This window comes from Zootoca vivipara, chromosome 11 (assembly GCF_965207765.1).
Source record: "Zootoca vivipara chromosome 11, rZooViv2.hap1.1, whole genome shotgun sequence".
Lineage (NCBI taxonomy): Eukaryota > Metazoa > Chordata > Lepidosauria > Squamata > Lacertidae > Zootoca > Zootoca vivipara.
In genome coordinates this window covers 21,031,734-21,051,204 of record NC_142594.1, presented here as the reverse complement: position 1 = coordinate 21,051,204, position 19,471 = coordinate 21,031,734, and the positions used below count along the sequence as shown (strand labels likewise).

Sequence of the window (19,471 nt, the reverse complement as noted above, 5' to 3'; positions counted from 1 at the left end):
AGGGCAGGAGCTTCAGAGCAGACTTATTTGCTTGACCCAGGAACTAGCAAACCTGGAAAAAATAAACAACTGCCTCCCCAGAAAGAATTCTCATCAGTTTTTAAGTGCTGTAGCACTAAATTACTGGTAATAACTTTATATACCCGACTTAAACATTTGTGTTTTAAAATGCAGGATTAGTGTTATAGGCCTGTAACAAAATCTAGACTTATAAAGGTGATGGAGCATACTGGAATTTACAGGTTTTTAAATAAAGGAAAGCGTTTGCTATTGATTTAGTAACCTGAAGATTCCAGAAAGAAGAAATTTCAAATTTCTGAGATTCATATTTCAGCACAGAAGGCAGACAGACGAAAAGGTTAAAGCTATTAAATTAACTGATTTATTTAAAATGTCAAACCATATGCATCATATGACAGTGACAGAAACATTAATATTTTAATATGTTTTCTTTTCCTTTACCATTCTGGATGATTGTTTGTGATCTTGAAAATCTTCCATGGATTGCTGTCATATGCAATGGTGTTTTTCCATCTTTACTCTGGGGAAAAAGAAGTCAACCCATGGCTACCAAGTCAATTGACAACATTAGACAGACAAGTTCAGTGTTTTATTTTTTGTTCATTTATATTCCTTTCCTGCACTATTGTAATGCTGTGCTAGAGGCTTTTCAACATTAGAGCTTTGTAAATATCTGCATTATAACTGCACACAACAACACAGTGAGACCAACTCAGAACTATATGTTCAGGGCACTTGCTGTTTAGACAACAATGACAGCAGACAACCTTTATCACCTAGCACCATAGCCACATCCCCACGCAAGGATGCCAAATAGTTAAAGCAAGCTTTTCATGTACACCTAAGATACTCAAATCTGTTACACACAAATATTTCACCTGTGTCACCTGACACTTTGGTGTTGACCAGAAACCCACGAGCAATTCATTGCAAATCAGAAGCAATGCTCAATGGAACTATTCCATTCTGGAGGACACTGTATATTTTATATGCAGCCATTCCCCTACAATCACATCTGAGAAGTAGGTCAACCTTAATGCATGAGGCAATTCCGATTTTTTGCTGAACTGCGACAAAGCATTTATAATCTGCAGCCATGATTAGCTATGCAAACATGAACAGAACGGTCAGAAAAAGAAACCTTTTCATACATTTAATATAGACAATGTGATAATAAAATACAAAGATAAAAATTCCGATTATTTAAAATACTGCATATACTGTATTAGCATTTCAAATTGTAAACTGCTTTGAGAGAATTGGCAGAAAGACCAGCACATAAACAAAGTTAAACATGTAAGTAAATAAGCAAACAAACAAACTGGCATTCAACCCATTTCAATATTCAAAGAGTAATGTATTTTTCTCTTCCCTACCTCAAGAGAATGGGGATTGGGGGACAATCGCGGAACAAAAGGATGGTAAAATATGTTGCCAACACTCTTTAGTTTTGGCTTACATTTCTATGTATCTATTGATCATCATTACAAAATAAAACACAGGCCACTCTGTTCTTGTTTCCACAGTAAAAAGCAGTTTAATTTCAATGAATTATTTTGCGTTATACGTGGGGTTTTTTTCTTTATCTGAGCAATATGCTCAGATGCACATTTTAAAAAATGTTCAGCTTTGTCTAACATTATTTTTCATAACTTTCCAATAAAGTCAGTTGGAAGCTCTCTGAATTATTAAACTTTCTTCTTCTTAGTCCCTTTTGTGTGACCTGTATGAGTGGTTCTCAAACATTTTGGATCAAGTACAAACCATAACTACTTTGTTTTCATTGAGTGAACCACAATTACACGGGTGATTCTGGGGACAACTTGATCAAGAAGGGGAATTCCTAAGAGCCCCTTGGGCAAAAAGTAGGATTTAGAAAGTAGCCTGGAAACCAATGATCCTACAAGCTCTCCCACTTATTCACACAGTGAAATGCATTGAGCCATGCGTTTGTTGAATATTAACAGTGTGCATATTATTTTATATTGCGTTTTAGGACGACGTGCATATTGATAATGCCAAGAAAATGTTCATAAATATTGTTACAGCATTTAAAATTCACCTTTCAGATCATTTTACCTTCATATTCACATCTGCGCCATTACAAACCAGAAGTTCTAAACACAATGCTCCATGGGTCGATGCAGCAGCGAAGTGTAAAGGTGTAAATCCCTTCTCATTCATTTGATTTACATTAGCACCAGAGTCTATCAGTTCATTTACTACAACATCTTGTCCATTGAAGCAAGCGACATGAAGAGGTGTATTTCCATATGCATTTGGTTCATTCATCTGTAGGGGAAAATATTATGTGGAGTCTTTCAAATTTTAAATCCTTAGGTTACTTTTAGTCCATCACAATAATAATTTATATTCAGCAAATGTTATGAACAATATACTTGTTCAATAAAAGTGACAATTATTCACTGAATCTGAATCAGGGTAAAAATGCTCAAGGTGGACCACAGTCCAGTACCAGAAAATGCACTTTACATACAAATAGTCACAAGTTTAATTCCAGTTAAAAGCATCTCAGATTTGCAGGACAGAGCAAGGCTGCAGCTAAGTGAAGCAGACTACATTAGGCTACATGGAACAATGGTATATGACTCATTATAAGGTAAAGGTAAAGGGACCCCTGACCATTAGGTCCAGTCGTGACCGACTCTGGGGTTGCGCGCTCATCTCGCATTATTGGCCGAGGGAGCCGGCGTACAGCTTCCAGGTCATGTGGCCAGCATGACAAAGCCACTTCTGGCAAACCAGAGCAGCACATGGAAACGTTGTTTACCTTCCCGCTGTAGTGGTTCCTATTTATCTACTTGCATTTTGACGTGCTTTCGAACTGCTAGGTTGGCAGGAGTTGGGACCAAGCAACGGGAGCTCACCACGTCACAGGGATTCGAACCGCCAACCTTCTGATCAGCAAGCCCTAGGCTCAGTGGTTTAACCACAGCGCCACCTGGGTCCCTTCTATGACTCATTATAAACCTTCAGATTTTCAATTATTAGTTACAAGAGTTTAGCTCTAATTGACACGTGATTACCCTTTCTTCCATCATAAAAATATGATACAATCAGTAGTCAAGTACTCTTCCAGAGTTCTGATTATCCTAGGCAAGTTGTAAAACTATAAATATATGGATGCATACAAGGGTACAACAGTGCAGAAATTAAGATTATTTTGTCACCTTCCTAATCCCTTCCCTGCTGTGTTATTTCTCTTTCATAGGCTGCCTGTTTTATACTAAGATGGTCTACAAGAAGGCAAGGCCTGTAATTTAAAAAAATTAATTGTACTGTGCTCAGTTGTTGAAGCATTATGAATTACACATATAAGGCTGGATATTGAAGCCCCTGAATGTTCACCTTAAGGCTGAATGATGGTTAAAGGTAAAGGTAAAGGGACCCCTGACCATTAGGTCCAGTTGTGACCGACTCTGGCCGAGGGAGCCGGCGTACAGCTTCGAGGTCATGTGGCCAGCATGACAAAGCTGCTTCTGGCGAACCAGAGCAGCACACGGAAATGCCGTTTACCTTCCCGCTGTAGCGGTACCTATTTATCTACTTGCACTTTGACGTGCTTTCAAACTGCTAGGTTGGCAGGAGCTGGGACCGAGCAACGGGAACACCCCGTCGCGGGGATTCGAACCGTTACTACATCCTAAATTAGACAGAATACCAACCAGAAGTGGTTGACCTGGCATAAAAGAGCTGCAACACTTGTTTCCTGGTGGCAGGGTTGCTGCCACTTACTGGGAAGGGAGGGGGCAAGGTCAGCACATTTCAAGTACACCAGACCAACCCTGTGCTTCCACCAGTGCACCTGCCCCGCACCAACCTTCTCACCAATTCTGGTATGCAGTACTCAGCCTGTGGCTAGGAAGGTAGCATTGTGGCTCCACACTACTGGGTGACCCACTCCGATATCAACCTTTTGTAACTGGAATCTTAATATTCTTGATATCAGTCTTCAGTGAACTTAAAATCTTACAAAAACGTATTACTAATATTAGTATGGACTACTTAGCCTTGTACAATACTAAATATTCTTATAGTGCTGGTGTATGGCAATGTTGGCATAATCCCAAATGAATTTTATAAATTCTCTATGTAATATAGTTTTGTGTCTATTGATATCAAGGCAAAAACTAATTGACAAATCAACTGTTAAGAGAGTTCGATTCATATATTATTGCAATGGAATCATAACCACAATGAGCACAGTACAAATCATTTGTTTATTTAGGCTGATATAACCATTTCTGTGGTAACACTAGCTATTCCAGAAACATCATTATAAAACAGACTAGATATTTAGAGTCATCTCTTACTCACATCAACTCCAAGATCCAGAAGATACTTGACTACACTAATCATTCCACTGGAAGCTGCAGCATGTAGTGGTGTGTATGATTTTTTATCTTTACATGTAACTTCAGCACCATTGGCTACTAGCAGTTTTACTACATCAATATGACCTGAAAAAAATGAATAATTATATCATTTCTTATACTGCAAACTTTTAACTGGTCAAGCCAATTTTAATCTCTGGGGCAGAGTTAACATATTTGAGATTTATTGTGGTGTTATGACGACAGATAATAGATGAACACATTCAAAATTGCCCTTCTTTTTAACAGTGAGTTGCGGGTCTTATTCATTAAATTTTAAAAGTGAAATCCAATCCTTTTGATCTACCAGACCCATCTGCTAATTTAAGTGAAAGCGGGGGGGGGGGGCGGCATTTTTTTCTTATTCTCCTTTTTGCAGCTCCCTTGCTCTCAAGTAGCTTGGTTCAACAGAAACAGTGTACAAGCCCTGAGACTGTTTGTGTGGTTTGGATTTAATCTGAACAATAAGTGCTTCATTGTGGTAAACCAAAGGAAGGACCACTGGTGCATCCAGCACTGATCCCTGCACACACCAGCCACAATTAGAAGGTTGCAATTGCCACACTTAATGCAAGCAACACCTCTGATTTTATTGTTAGCCATCCCTTGTCACTTGGATGTCATCCACTTAGTATATACTGCCTTGATTTGCTTTAACGAGACACCCTGTCTGCATTTTGTGAGAGGTCCAAGTGTGGCTGCCTTCAGAAAGGACCATGCCACTAAAAAGCAACATATTAATGTTGCAGATACCTTTGCCATTTTAAGTCCTGTGGTGATCTAATACAACTCAGGCTGCCCCAGGAAAACTTACCTGTGTCTCTTGTTATGGGCTCACTGTTCAGCACTTTGTGAAAATTGATGTTCACTGATAAATTATTCCTATAACTGGATCCACATTGCACCCAGAGATCGTTCAGCTTTTTCATATCTCCCTAGAAGTCTGCTCCATGCTGCTATTATCCAGACATCATACCGCTGTGGTAAGTTTGCTTCTTTCTGGTTTTTTTGCTAGATCCCTTCCTTGTCCTTTTCCTCTCTCCTTCCCCCACCCCATCTTGATTTCCTTCTCTGAAACACACTTGTCTATTTTCTTCCCAGAAATGGACTAGTCAAAACTCCTGCACAGAGAGGCACTAGGCTAAGAGAGTTTAATGGAAGCCAAATAAAAATTTAAAGAGGAACAACTTAAGGAGGGGCTAAAGCAACTTAACTTTCTGAAGCACTCTAATTTTTCAAGGATCATGGTGGGTAAGAAGGTCTCATGGTTTGGGACCGGGGCAGCCCAACTAATTTTACTGCCTGTGGTGAAGCAGCGTATGCTACCTGCTCCCATTAAGTCAAAGTGCATTGTACCCAAGGCCATCAAGTTCTGTTGACACCTCTCTTCAGCCTTCTTCTTCCCTGCCTCTACAACAGCAACTAAACATACAGTCTAGACCAGTGTTTCTCAACCTTTTTTGGGCCACGGCACACTTGTTCCGTGAAAAAAATCACGAGGCACACCACCATTAAAAAAGTTAAAAAATTTAACTCTGTGCCGCCTTATATTATAATTATGACTGTAAGAAACACTTGCCAAATATTGCTTTCTGGCTGGTCAGCGTTGTGTATTGGCGGCCGCCAGGCTCGTTTGCACTGAGCTTTGGGAAAGAGGAGGAGAAATATTGCTTTCCGGCGGGTCAGTGTTTCCGGCGTGACAATGCAAATCGCCCTTCTCGTCGCCGCACGTCGCGGCACACCAGCGGAACAGCGGTTGAGAAACGCTGGTCTAGACAACACCCGAGTTGCCTAAGGCAACTGTGTCGCTCTGCCTAAAAGTAGTCTGCTCTACTAACATAGGGTGAGTGGTTATGTAGTATAATCCCTTTTTACTTTGCCTGTATGTTTCTGTGAAGGCACTTCAAACCACAAAGCTATTCATTTACTTTTAAACCATTCTATTCTTACTGCTAGCTCCTCTGAAAGGACAGTAATTATAAATTCCCTGAAGTAAGCAAGGTATTTGTAGCAAATGAAATTTGATCTGTAGCATGAAACCATCTCTGGTAAAGATCTGTTCTGTGAACACTCTGGGTTCATGTATGTATGGTCATACAGGCAGAACTTGTTGCACTCTGGAGGGTGTTCTGGAGGGTTGCCGAACTCTTTGGAACAGAGTGTGGGGTCACAGGGGGCTGTAGCAGAAAGTGGAGTCAGTGAAAATCACCACCCTTGTATTAGCAGACACCTTGACTAGATAAAAAGTCATTCCACAGCCCCGATTTTCATTCTATACTTCATCTCATACTTTTTTCAATATCTCAGAAATGTCCCTATGTTATTTAGTAATATAGACATGTTTAATGAATACATTGATCAATCACAATTGATTAAAAAGAAGTTAGTTAATTAATTGTTCTTTAGTTGGTGGAGAGTCCCAACTGATTCAATAATGCTTGTCTCTTTCAGAGAAAATAATTTCTTTTTAGTACCATTAGGTGATCTTTTACATGTGAAAGATCTACAATGAACATACTAGATGTATTTCTAATATTAGAAGGGACTCATCCAGGAGAAAAGACCATCATAACCTTAAACCAAACAAAGTGATGCAAAATTGAGACAAGGCTGGTGGAAAGATCAGCCTCTGGATGCTCTGTGTTCATATGTGCATTCAAACTGCCTATGAGATTCCTGATCCAGGAAGGAAACAGCATGCAGGAAAAAAGAAATCAGCCATGAATAAATTCCTGCCGGAAGTCAAGCAAGGAAAAACAAAGTGCTTTTACATACCCATATAAGCTGCCCAGTGAATTGCTCGTCTGTCTTTCTTGTCAAAGGCATTGATATTGGCACCTCTAGACAATAATAAACTGACCATCTAAAATGAAGATGTTATATTTCTTAATATACATAAATATTTATATTAATTTAAAGCATAATCAAAGTTGAATAAAGTTAATGCCTGACAGCACTTAAAACTAAAATGCATCTACATTGAAGGAGAAAGTTAGTGATAAGCTATGTGATCACTGCAGGATTAAATTAACCAAAATAAACAAGCTTCAATCAGTTTATTTAGCTTTTTGGATTTTCACTAGAACAACTTTTCAAAAACTGTATTAAAAGTCACTGTTGAAGTAGTTTTTGAAACCCTGAAAAAGCAGAAGAATTAGGTGTGTCATCAAAAACTTGATTCTGATGGTTATGGATTACATTAATAACTGACCATTACCAATGAACCTTTTGCTACAGTACATATGATGGAGACTAAAAGGCTGAAATTGGTTTGCAACTATAATGTACGTCTTCCCTTAATCAACATTAAACAGTTTCAAGTAGAAAGAAAGTCATGAAGGCACATGACACAGGAACCTTGCTCTAGCTAAGTAGGTCTGGATGCTGACTGCCTGATAACCACGTTTACCACCCTGAGTTCCATGATGCAAGAAAAGCAGGATAAACGTGTGTGTTTTTAATTAAATAAGGAGAAAATATTTTTTCCATATTAATAAAAAGAACAGTATTTCTGCAGGGCTAAAATAAGCATGTTGTCGATTTCTTTGCATGTAGCACTGGGATCAGGTAAACAGACACCTGTTTGTGGAGGGACAGCTGGCTTGGGGGAGTCAAATATAAGAAGTCATCTGTACCTCAACATGTCCACTGAAGGCTGCATGATGTAATGCCGTTCTACCAGCACGGTCTGAGACATTTACATTGCTGAGAAGTGGCACCAAGGCTTCTGCACACTTGACAGCTTTATTTGCAGCTGCTATGTGTAGGGGTGTTTGCCAATTTTTGTCACGGGCATTGACATCTGCTGAATGCTTCAACAACACCTGCACAGCATCCTATAAATAATAAAACACACACTTCCAATAAATAAAAAAGATTAGCAAAGTAACCTTCCAATTCTGTTTCCTTTGTAGCTTAACTCCCCACCCCAATAATCCACTTCCCACTTCAATTACCCAACTATTCTTCCTATGGACAAAAATCAAAACTGGCATTTAAAATTCTTAAATACTCTGCAACGAAGTGTCCAAAAGCATGTGATCAGATATCTATTCAAAGGCTTATAAAAGGTTTAATGAACGCCTTTCAGCAAGCAACAGGTGACTGGGTGTGACAGCTTCCATACCAAGTTCCCCTTTTATTTGTCTTCACTTCCTTGCCAGCAGCAGCAGGGAAGGAGGAGTATTCATAAAACTAGCATTGATAATTGGTCCCATTGATTGAGGGATTTAGAAGGTTGTGGGGTCCAGTGTTACTTAAGTTGCAAGGTTGTTTAGTGAGAGTGGGCAATATAATAATATGTTTGGATATGAAATCAAGTGAAAGTGAATTCTCCTCGTGCCCTCTTTTGTGTTCCCTGCAATACAAAGTATAACTTTTTTTTAGTCCCTTCTACAAACTAATGAGAAAGCAACGATTATTAATGTTTACAAATATGTTTTATTTTCTGGCTATACTGACCTCTACTTTCTCCGTTTCTAAATTCTATATATGCTGCGCTTTTTCATTTATAAATTACAAAATGTGTAGCCCAGCTTTCCACATAAATTTTTAAATGGTCAAGGCAGCTAAAACCATAAAACACAAAAATAATAGCTAGCTTGGAACCCCTGATAATACGTGTTTATAATAAAAATAATAAAATATAAAATGAGCATCTGCAACCATGTACATTTCCCTATGGGAAGCTTGGTTGGTTCACTAGTCATCAAGGCCAGTGTGGGACTCAGGTTGGAATACTATACCTGCCCAACTGCAGGTAAATCAGTGGGATTTACTGAGTAGATATGTAAAGGATTGCACTGTGAATTTTGGTTACGCAGGGTGGAAGGAAGGGCTCTTTGTACCTTGACACACTCCTCTTATTATTTCATACAATGAATCCTGGGTCAGCAGTCCTAAGAGTTATCTAAAACCAACATAACACCAAGTAGAGCCTAAACTGATCAAACTTTATCTGATATTCAGAGGAAACACATTCAGTTCAGATCATGAGTTTACCAGGAATATTTTAGCTTCAGAACTTTTCCTGTTAGAAATAATGCATGCATAATAAAGAGTTTTGGGTTTTTTTAAAATCAAAACAGGAGGCAATATGTATCTATTTTGCATTCTGTCCTTTTGTGTGACCTTGGCAAAAGCAGTTGAGGAGGCATTTGACTGCAATGATGTCCCAGCACAAAGGTACAGAGAAAAAACCTTTAGTGCAAAAATTGGCACAATATTATTTTATTAATTTATGAATCCCCAAGGTGATTTACAGTCATACAATAAAACAATTCAAAAAAGCAACTACATATGGGTTTGATAAAATATATATATACAAACATCTAGGACAGAGACCTTTTGAAAAAAATTTTTCATGTAACTGTAAAAGCTTGGCAAATAAATGAATAAATCCACTGAAAGTACCAACAGTGGATGCCTGCCTTATGTCCATTTTATGGACATTTATGGACATAAAATGACAAACATTTTATGAATGTTTGTCACAGCTCCTCCTTACATCTTGAAAGCCTTTGTAGGTTTCCTGCAACCTCTCTTTCCACCTTTAAGCAAGAAAAAAGCTCAGGAATAAAGACATGAGGTGCATATGGATTGTTCCCTCGGCCAAGCTCTGAGAAGAATCCATGTTCCTGTTCCAGCAGATTTTGACTACAAGCAGCTTCTCTCCTGCCACCAACAGAGCTATTAATCCTCTGGGAGGCTAGCTTTGAGCACCCATATGCTGCCTTCAGCTGGTGACGTGGCAAGTAGGATGGAAGGGGAAACAAAGACAACAGTCAAATGTAAAGGTACACGTGCACTGATAGGCAGACAAGATGGCTTGAGGAGGGAACAAGGAGCTCATGGCAAGCGCCAGAGTTGGAGGGAAAGCTGAGAAGCATCAGCAACACTGGAGAGCCTCAAGCTTGTTTCATTTCAGTTTTGAATTCTTCCCCATTTCAGAACAGAACAAACAGTTTTCAACTGAACTTGATCAAATAACTGCTTGCAAAAATTGTGTAAAAGTTTGGGTGGCAAAGAGCAACAGGAGCACCTGGGTATGCTGGGAAGCAAAGCACTACCTGGCTCAGGCTCCAACCACAGCAACCAGCAACTCTATTTCCACTGAATTCCTCCAGTCCTCACATGGGTCTGGGAAGCAATGAAAATGAAGACAACAGGCAACTAGAGCTGAATAGTGCTTTGCATTATGCTGCCCTATAAAAGTGCTTTTTAAATCCTGCAGGAGAAAAGGAGAACAAAAAGTGGTGCTGGGGTGACAGAGTTTATGGGTCCTTATATTTCTGCCTCAAAGTCTAGTACTGTACTAACAGTGTCACTGTCCGCAGGATTCTTTTGCAATAAAATGTACTGAAGAGTTTTAAAGCAAACCCCATACCTCACTACATGATGCAACAGCTCTGTGTAAAGGAGTCAACCATTTGCTGTCTTTGGCATTAACTCTAGCTCCTGCAAATTGGGTGGGGGGATACAAAAAAGGAATATTATTTGATACAAATTCAAATATCTAAATGACCATTAAAGATTAAGAAAAATAACATTAAAATATTCCTGCAGAGTAAATACAGATTGAGTGTAAATAAAATGTTTTTACATATTGCAGTTCTTTTGTTTGTCCCTGAGAATGACCAGAATTTTGATTTGTCCACCAGCCAGTTTCTTGAATTGTTCAGTACTGAAAGTAGTAACGGAAAGCAGTAAATAAGCCAGTATGCTTGTTATCCCTATCTATTCAGTTTCCCTGACTAGATGGGGAAATTATTCCCTTTAGAATCATAGAGTTGGAAGAGACCACAAGGGCCATCCAGTCCAACCCCCTTTAATCCAGTTGTTTTTCTTTGATGATTGAGGATTAGCTCTGTATTAAAACAGCATACTATATATACCCAGCTAATCGACAGTATTTCATGCCTGTTCATTAAATACTCAGGAATGCAGCTCTTGTAGTCCCAAAGCAATACTATCAAACAAAAATCTAAGATTAAAGATGCAATTCAATGTATGTATATCTGGAAATAAGCCCCACTGAACACAATAGGACTTGCCTCTAAGTAAACATGCATAGCATCACACTGTAAGCAAACTGGAAGCTGCAGTGCTCTCTCTCCAACAAAACAAGATGACAGGAATTTTAGAGGAAGAATAGTAAGCTGTTTGGCTTCACCTTCTCCCACATTAAAACATTCTATGCCTATGAAGGAGAGACTAGCAGCAGCATCAATGTCGATCTCCATCAAGTCTAATCTTTAACAGAAATATACACATACTAATTTCAGCATTTACAGCATTAAAATGAAAGTAGTACTCAGTGTCCCAGAGTATAAATTACATTATCAGAAAAACCTCTGGGAACTAGTGAATGGACTGCCTGCATCACACTAGAACAGATGCATGCATTAATCTTATGCTAACATTTAGAGATGAAATGCCATGTCTGTTAAAGAAAATATACCGGTACTAGAGGTGGCCTGAGAAGAGAAAAGGAGCAAAATTGTTTCCTTGGGTATTTGTTCCAAGAAAGGCACCATCCTTTTCCACATTATCATGCTACTCAAACTTTAATATAAAAATGATTTGCACCAGATGAAGTGGAACTGAAGAAAGGGGGAAACACTTTTTTAAAAAGGAAAACAGGAAGCTGCGATATCAGATTATTTGTCAATCTAGCCATATCAGATTATTTGTCAATCTAGCCCAGTACTGTCTACTCTGACTGGCAAGAACTCTTTCAGGTCTCAGATGGAGAGGTGTTGCCTAGTAGCTATCTGATTCTTTTAACTTAAAACTCTAGATATTCAGCCTGACATCTACATTCAACACATGTTCTCTACCACTGAGCTACAACCCCTTTCCTAAACACCTTACTTATCAGTGAAACATGGAAGACAAACAAGAGTAAACTTCCCTGGCACATATTGCTGCATTGTGCCAGCATTATCTCCGTTCCCTTCAACTGAACTGATGTTTAGCAAGCTTTCATTTATGCAATAATAGAAAATACTGAAAGTTGCCTCCATGACTGACGTTCATGTAACTTCAAATTTCAATTTCAACAAATGTTCATAAATAGGCATGGCCTAGCCTTCCTAAAAACATATTGGCAACAGAGAAACAATCTGTTTTCCATAATAGTATATCTTTTATTTAGTTCATATGTAAAATTAGCACCAATTCCATGTCCTGCTACAAAAGGAATGATTTTTTAAAAAAACAACTGGAAACTTGGTAGCTACACTATTTTTTTAAAAAAATCTAGAAGCAGTATTTAAATACAGTAGCTAGCTAGCTATGCAATACTAGCCAGTGAGCCAGTGTGGTGTAGTGGTTAAGAGCGGTAGACTCGTAATCTGGGGAACCGGGTTCGTGTCTCCGCTCCTCCACATGCAGCTCCTGGGTGACCTTGGGCTAGTCACACTTCTTTGAAGTCTCTCAGCCCCATTCACCTCACAAAGTGTTTGTTGTTGGGGAGGAAGGGGAAAGGAGATTGTTAGCCGCTTTGAGACTCCTTTGGGTAGTGATAAAGCGGGATATCAAATCCAAACTCTACTTTTAATAATTCTACTGTTATTCACAACAAAACAAAAATGGATGAACCAAAACTTTAGTTTTGTGTGTACATTAAACACCTGAAAGGTTAAATTCAATAAACAGATTGTTCATATCTCTTATCACATTTGCAGAACTTGTAAAATGATTGTTCTAGTCACACATCTTGCCCATAATCAAGAAAAGCACCATACCAGATAAAATAAGTAGCTCAATAATTTCTGCATCTCCCAGATACGCAGCAGCATGTAAAGGGGTCCTCTTTTCATTATCCTGTTGCAAGAGGAGGAAAGATTTAATAAATACTGTAATAACAAGCAGTAAAAGCATTCCCTACAAATTAATTAAAAATCATGGTGTAAAGCAGCAGTCAGCAACCGTGGCTGGATCTACACACATCAAAGAAGCATTTCAGTTAAACACATTGCAAATTTTGTATGAAAAATTGGGTAAACAAAAACAGAACTCCACAGCGTGGAGTGTTATAGTGTTAGAATGCATAAACAACAGATACACTGTAAAGCGTTTTTTCTTTGCCAATGTAGCCAAGTCCCTGGTGTCCACAAAGGCTTTAATTAGTGCCCATGGGCAGGTGTCCTAGATTCTGAGTTTTCATTTTAAAAAAGGATTTAGCCCTCCTAGAAATGAAGTTATGGGTCAAAATGTGCAGGTATCTTCTAATCAATTTCTGAGAAATGAGTGTGTGTGTGTATGCGCGCACGCGCGCACGCGTGTAGTGCAGCCACCTTGTATATTTTCCTGATATTGAGGAACATTCCCTGTTGCTATTAGATAGCAACAACATCAAAGTGTGCATGTGAAATCAATATTGTATAATGGTGTGATCTCCATGATCCTGATCTGGTGGTCCTAGCTGACTTCCCATTGTAAGCATAAAGTTGTTGGGAGTGGCTATCTAATCTTGTTTTATGATACACCCCATGGCAGCCATTTTGTGTTACCCCACCCCTCATAGTATTTGGTAGCTAGCATCAGCAGCACTCTCTCAAAATTCAAAACGTGCCCAGTGGTCCATAAAGGTTGGTAATCACTGATGTAAAGCTCTTTTTCAAGTACTGTATTTTATAGGGTATTTTTTAAGAAACACAGTTAACACCAGAGCAGTGTTAAACATCTTAGGTGATGAATACAAATGTCCATTCCATAATCAAGAACACTTAATGTAGATTAGCAGCCAAGCAAAATACTCCAATCTCCCTTTTACAATCCATCAGTATGGATTTCCAGTTAATGCTTACCCTTCATGAGAGCATAGAGCAAGGCTACCAGTTACAAGTAAATTAATTAAAGAGCAAAATAAATATTTCTTTGAATTTTTTTCAAAGGTTCACTTATAGTACAACCCTACACTGTATCTACTCAGAAGTAAAGACCACTGAATTGAATGGAAATTCCTCCCACGTTAGGGTGTAAAACAGCAGCCTTAGTGCCATTCAAATGCTATATATTGAAACAAGCCCCAAAAATTATTTTCACTGGAATACTTGTAAATATATTAAGCCATGCCCACTCAATAGCATACCATTATTTAACTTTAAGAAAAAATGAAGAACTATTAATACTTCATTTTACTCATTTTAGCATGCTATAAGAGCTGTGGGTGCATATGTACGCCCTAAGGACTGTCACATCATTTAAAAAATTATGATTTATTCTAGTTTTCACCAGTATTGTAAGCATTCCAGTTGCTGATTTTGACTTGTATTTTGTCCATTCATTATATATGTCTACTCAAAGTAAGTCTCACTGAGTTCAACTGGGCTTAATCTTAGGAAGGTGGATACAGGATTGCAGCCTAAATAACTTCATGAAAATACATTTCTACAACTGGAAAATACTTCATATAGAAATATAATAATAGAAAATGATACACCTCACATCACTGCCTCCAACTGCCATGTGCTGTTACTTCCACATATGCAAACTGCTGTTTGAATGTTCCTTCCCAAGGTAATATTGCTTAAACCACTTTGCTGATTTGGATATCATAACAAACTGTGATGTGGGGAAACCAGGAAAAGTGAGAGAGAAGGAAGTTAAGCATTCTCCTGATGTTCTAAACCAGGCGTCAGCAGCCTTTCTCAGCTGTGAGCCCGTCTGCTGTCCCTCAGCCCATGTGGTGGGCCGGACTATATTGGGGGGGGGGATGATGATGAATGAATTCCTATGTCCCACAAATAACCCAGAGATGCATTTTAAATAAAAGCACACATTCTACTCATGTAAAAACATGCTGATTCCCTGACTGTCCGCGGGCCGGATTGAGAAGGCGATTGGGCTGCATCTGGCCCATGAGCCTTAGGTTGCCCACCCCTGTTCTAAACTGTAGTGTGGAGGACTGGGAAAAATGGTTTCAATTTTCACAAACCAGAAAATGGAAAGCAGACATGAATGAAAAGAAGCATCAGAATAATTCCATGTGTTGTTTCCTGAATTTTGTATGCATGCACCTACCAATGTAAGTCAATTTACTTCACAAAGTGCAAATGAGAAACAAGAAAATCCAAGGCTACGTGCTAGAGGCCTTGACACTGTATTGAATGATGCTTTGTAAATTCCTAGTTTCTTCCTAAGAATGTAATTGTTTACTAATCCAGACAAATGTTATTATTAGCATTAGTATTTTCAATGTGCTCTTCAATGAAAACGCTCCAAGCCTGGCTTTAAAAAAATCACTAATAAGAGTCCCTTGCCCTCAGGCTTACACTCTTCAAAAGACATGAAATAAAAGTAATATGGAGGGGGGAAGCAGGGGGGAAGGTACACTCAGGCACTACCAGTAGGTCTACACTACAAGTCTAGCAACCAGATGAAATGAAAAGTTAAAGGAGAAAGGACTTACTAGTCTCTCAACAGAACAGATGGAGTGACCCTGTTTCCCCAAATCCCCTTCTGCTGCAGCCTGACAGAATGCAGTACTATCCTCACTAACTTTTACTATCTTATCATGGATCTAGGAGTTTCACAGCAGAATAAATATCTTTTAACAATATTGTTTTAAAACACTACTTTAAAAGATATAGGAAGTTTTCAAAATTTATTAATTTATTTTGTCACAGTTTGAATTCAATATGCTTTAACAATATGCTAGAAGTGCTAGCTTCCACAAGTCTGAATCTTCTGGAACACACTGAGCTCAAAACTGAACATGTTATGCAACTAAGCAATAAAATAAAATAAACCAAAACAGCCCCCTGCACACAAAATTCAGAGAACAAGGGCTGTCTTTTCATGCATTACAAAAGAGGTGCCTAATTAAGACCTTAAATATTAGAATCACAGCAAACAGAAGAAGTGTGTTTTCTCTTGGAATCTCATTTGGCAAAGTGGTGCTGCACTTTTTTGTAGCTGCAAAAACAGTTGCATAGTCCCTTTATACTTTCAGTTCCAATTCTTTCTACTTAGCACATTGAAACACATTGAGACAATAAAATATCAGTGTTATTCAAGCAGTACAGCTAATAAAGTGTTCACATTAAAATCAAGTAAAATCTTGATGGACCTCAAATTAGTTCTTGCCAAGGTTTGGGTATATTACACACTTGATATTAGTGCCATCAACAAATCTCTTAAAAACATTAACAGAACCTGTTCTGTATCAGCACCTACAGTGTTCCAAGGTGTTGGAAAGCTTGAAAGATTGAAGCTTTATAAACCACAGTGACCTACCAGCCTATCAACCTTTTAATGTCTGATATGTTTAGGCCTGGCCATGGGACTGACCTGGCCTTAGTCACCCTGATGGATGACCATTACAGAGAATGGGTCCTTGGCTCCTGCTTCTCAGTCTCTCCCCAGCTTTCAATGCCATTGACCATGATATCCTCTGTGAGAATTAAAATTTAGGGCATTGTGTCACATTGTGTCACAGTGATTCCCATTCTACCTACAGGACAAAGTCCAGAGGACAGCACTAGGAGAGTGCTCTCCAGACAGCTGGTGGTTATGCTATGAGATGCTGCAGTGCACTATTCTACCCCCAATGCTATTTAATATCTACATGAAGCCACTGGGAGCAATCATTAGGAGTTTGGGGGCATATTAACATCATTACACTGCTGACATTCCACATAACATCTGAGTCAGGGGAGGTCATGAGGTCTCTGGACCAGTGCCTGCATGCAGTGGTGGAATGGATGAGGGAAAATAAGCTGACCTGGAATCCTGGCAAAACAAAGGTACAGTGAGCGACTGGCTCCTGTGTCTGAGAAATTGATCAACTGTCTGCTATGGAGAGCACTGTGCTTCCTTCAGGTAAGCAGTCTGCAGGTGCTTCCAGATGTAGCCTCAGTAGCTAAAAGTAACTTTTATCAGCAGCGACCAGAATGACAGCTATGGCTGATCTTGGACCAGGAAAACTTGACACAGCACTTCAGACACTGATGACTTCAAGACTGGATTACTTCAGTGCACTTTATGCAGGGCTTCCCTTGCACTTGATTGGGAAGCTGCAGTCATTGCAGAATGCTGTAGCACAGTTGCTGACAGGAATGAGAAGCTGCCTGCATGAAATACCTCTGCTCAGAGATCTGCAGTAGTTGTCTATTCGCTACTGGGCCAGGTTCAAGGTGATACTATAAATATATAAAACTCTTAACTGCTTGGGATCAGTTTACCTGTCTAATCCCATAATCTGTTACAGATGCCACACAATACTCATTCCAAACTTGCAAAAAATCAATCTTTTCGTCTAGCAGCACATACTCTTTGGAATTCCTTGCCCACTAACATCAGGCAGGCACCTTCACAAGCCTGCTTATAACATTTTGGCTTAGGCAAGCCTATCTAGACATGTAGAAGTTGCATGTATTTTTCTGTTTTAGCTCATGTTGATTTTAGTCATCTTTTGAATGTTTTAAAACTCATTTTTAATCAATAATTTTAATGTTTTACTTTCTATTTTTGTGAACCACTTAAGGTTCTCTATATTACAAGCAAGCAGTATATAATTTTTGCTAAATAAATAGAATTAGGCAATGCTTCAAGTAAACTAACCCCAAGCTGTTGCCTAGATGGGCACAGCTGGGTCAGATCTACTCTACCCAGCTCCTCCACCTAATTCTTGGTAATGCACATTTAAGACAGCTTTCTAATCCACAATCAAATCACAGTATGAACTGATCTGGGACTAGATGATGGCACCATACAGCTGGAAGGCGTAGTGGTAGAATAACCAGGGAGCTAAGGTAAGGGCTAAAGGAAAACCAAAAAGGGGAGTCCTGCCAGAAGCTATTCCCTTCACCACACACCATATCTTCCATTGCTCATGATCACTCCTACCTCAGGACCACTTATTTCTCCCAGCTCTGAAATCATGACTACTTGGGCATATGGATACCCCACCAACATACTCCCCACTTGTAGCAGCAATAAAAGATCTAATTACAAGCAGTAGGCAGCAGCATGGCATTAACTAAGAAAACACTGCAACAAGAACTAGGTAAAAAAGAACTAGGGATGCGGGTGGTGCTGTGGGAGCCTAGGGCTTGCCGATCAGAAGGCTGGTGGTTCAAATCCCCGCGACGGGGTGAGCTCCCGTTGCTCAGTCCCAGCTCCTGCCAACCTAGCAGTTCGAAAGCACGTCAAAGTGCAAGTAGATAAATAGGTACCGCTACAGCGGGAAGGTAAACAGCGTTCCCATGTGCTGCTCTGGTTCGCCAGAAGCGGCTTTGTCATGCTGGCCACATGACCTGGAAGCTGTACGCCGGCTCTCTCAGCCAATAACGCAAGATGAGCGCTGCAACCCCAGAGTCGGTCATGACTGGACCTAATGGTCAGGGGTCCCTTTACCTTTACCTTAAAAAAGATGATTAAAGTACCAGTACCTGTGTTTACAACAGTCAAAAATATTCGATTATTGAAGACCCTGGGAAATTACCCTTCCAGTCAAACCATCTCCTGATCTTTAATGCTGTTACCAACAAGTTCTTACCTGGTCAATCCCATACAATATCCATCTCTCACCTAAGAGAAATCACAGCAATATCCTCCACCTCCACTCAGTCTCCTACTCTGACTAGTATCACAGATACTCTCTGGACACTGCCTCTTACCCAGGACCACAAGCTAGCAATCCACATTTCCAACAGCTGACAAGGGGTGATGTTGCCCACAAGTGACTCTACAAAGGGATGTTCTGTTGCTTGCAATCAGGTTGGTTTTCATGAGTCCTCCCAGAAAAATGGGTTTCAAGCCTCTTCGCAATGGAAGGTGATCATCCCAGGCTGAGGCTTCGAGCCAATGCAGCTGCTTTGCAGAACTTGTCTTGCTGCTGCCACTAACACAACATGACAGTGTTGCATGTCCAGGCTGGGGCAAGCAGCTATAGGAGGAGCAGAGGGCAGTTTTTATCACTGAATTTTTGCAGGCATATACTGTAGCTTCCCTTTGTACTTCCAGCAACACAGCAAACATCATGTACCCTGGGCTAAGAGACATGTTCTGTATAACTTTAAAATGTATATACCACATTCAAACATGGC

General features: G+C 39.5%; 1 protein-coding gene across 2 annotated transcripts in view; it reads right to left on the bottom strand.

The window, feature by feature from the left end:
* Positions 1 to 19,471, bottom strand: part of ANKRD28 (ankyrin repeat domain 28) — a 91,342-nt gene that overhangs the window by 26,655 nt on the left and 45,216 nt on the right. For both annotated transcript variants that reach the window (XM_035130377.3, XM_035130376.3), the window contains exons 3-9: positions 13,163 to 13,241; positions 10,801 to 10,871; positions 8,051 to 8,251; positions 7,191 to 7,278; positions 4,360 to 4,502; positions 2,101 to 2,313; positions 463 to 541 (exon numbers count right to left, since the gene is read on the bottom strand). In XM_035130377.3, coding sequence (XP_034986268.1) covers positions 463 to 541; positions 2,101 to 2,313; positions 4,360 to 4,502; positions 7,191 to 7,278; positions 8,051 to 8,251; positions 10,801 to 10,871; positions 13,163 to 13,241 — 874 coding nt within the window. The remainder of the gene's footprint in view (positions 1 to 462; positions 542 to 2,100; positions 2,314 to 4,359; positions 4,503 to 7,190; positions 7,279 to 8,050; positions 8,252 to 10,800; positions 10,872 to 13,162; positions 13,242 to 19,471) is intronic.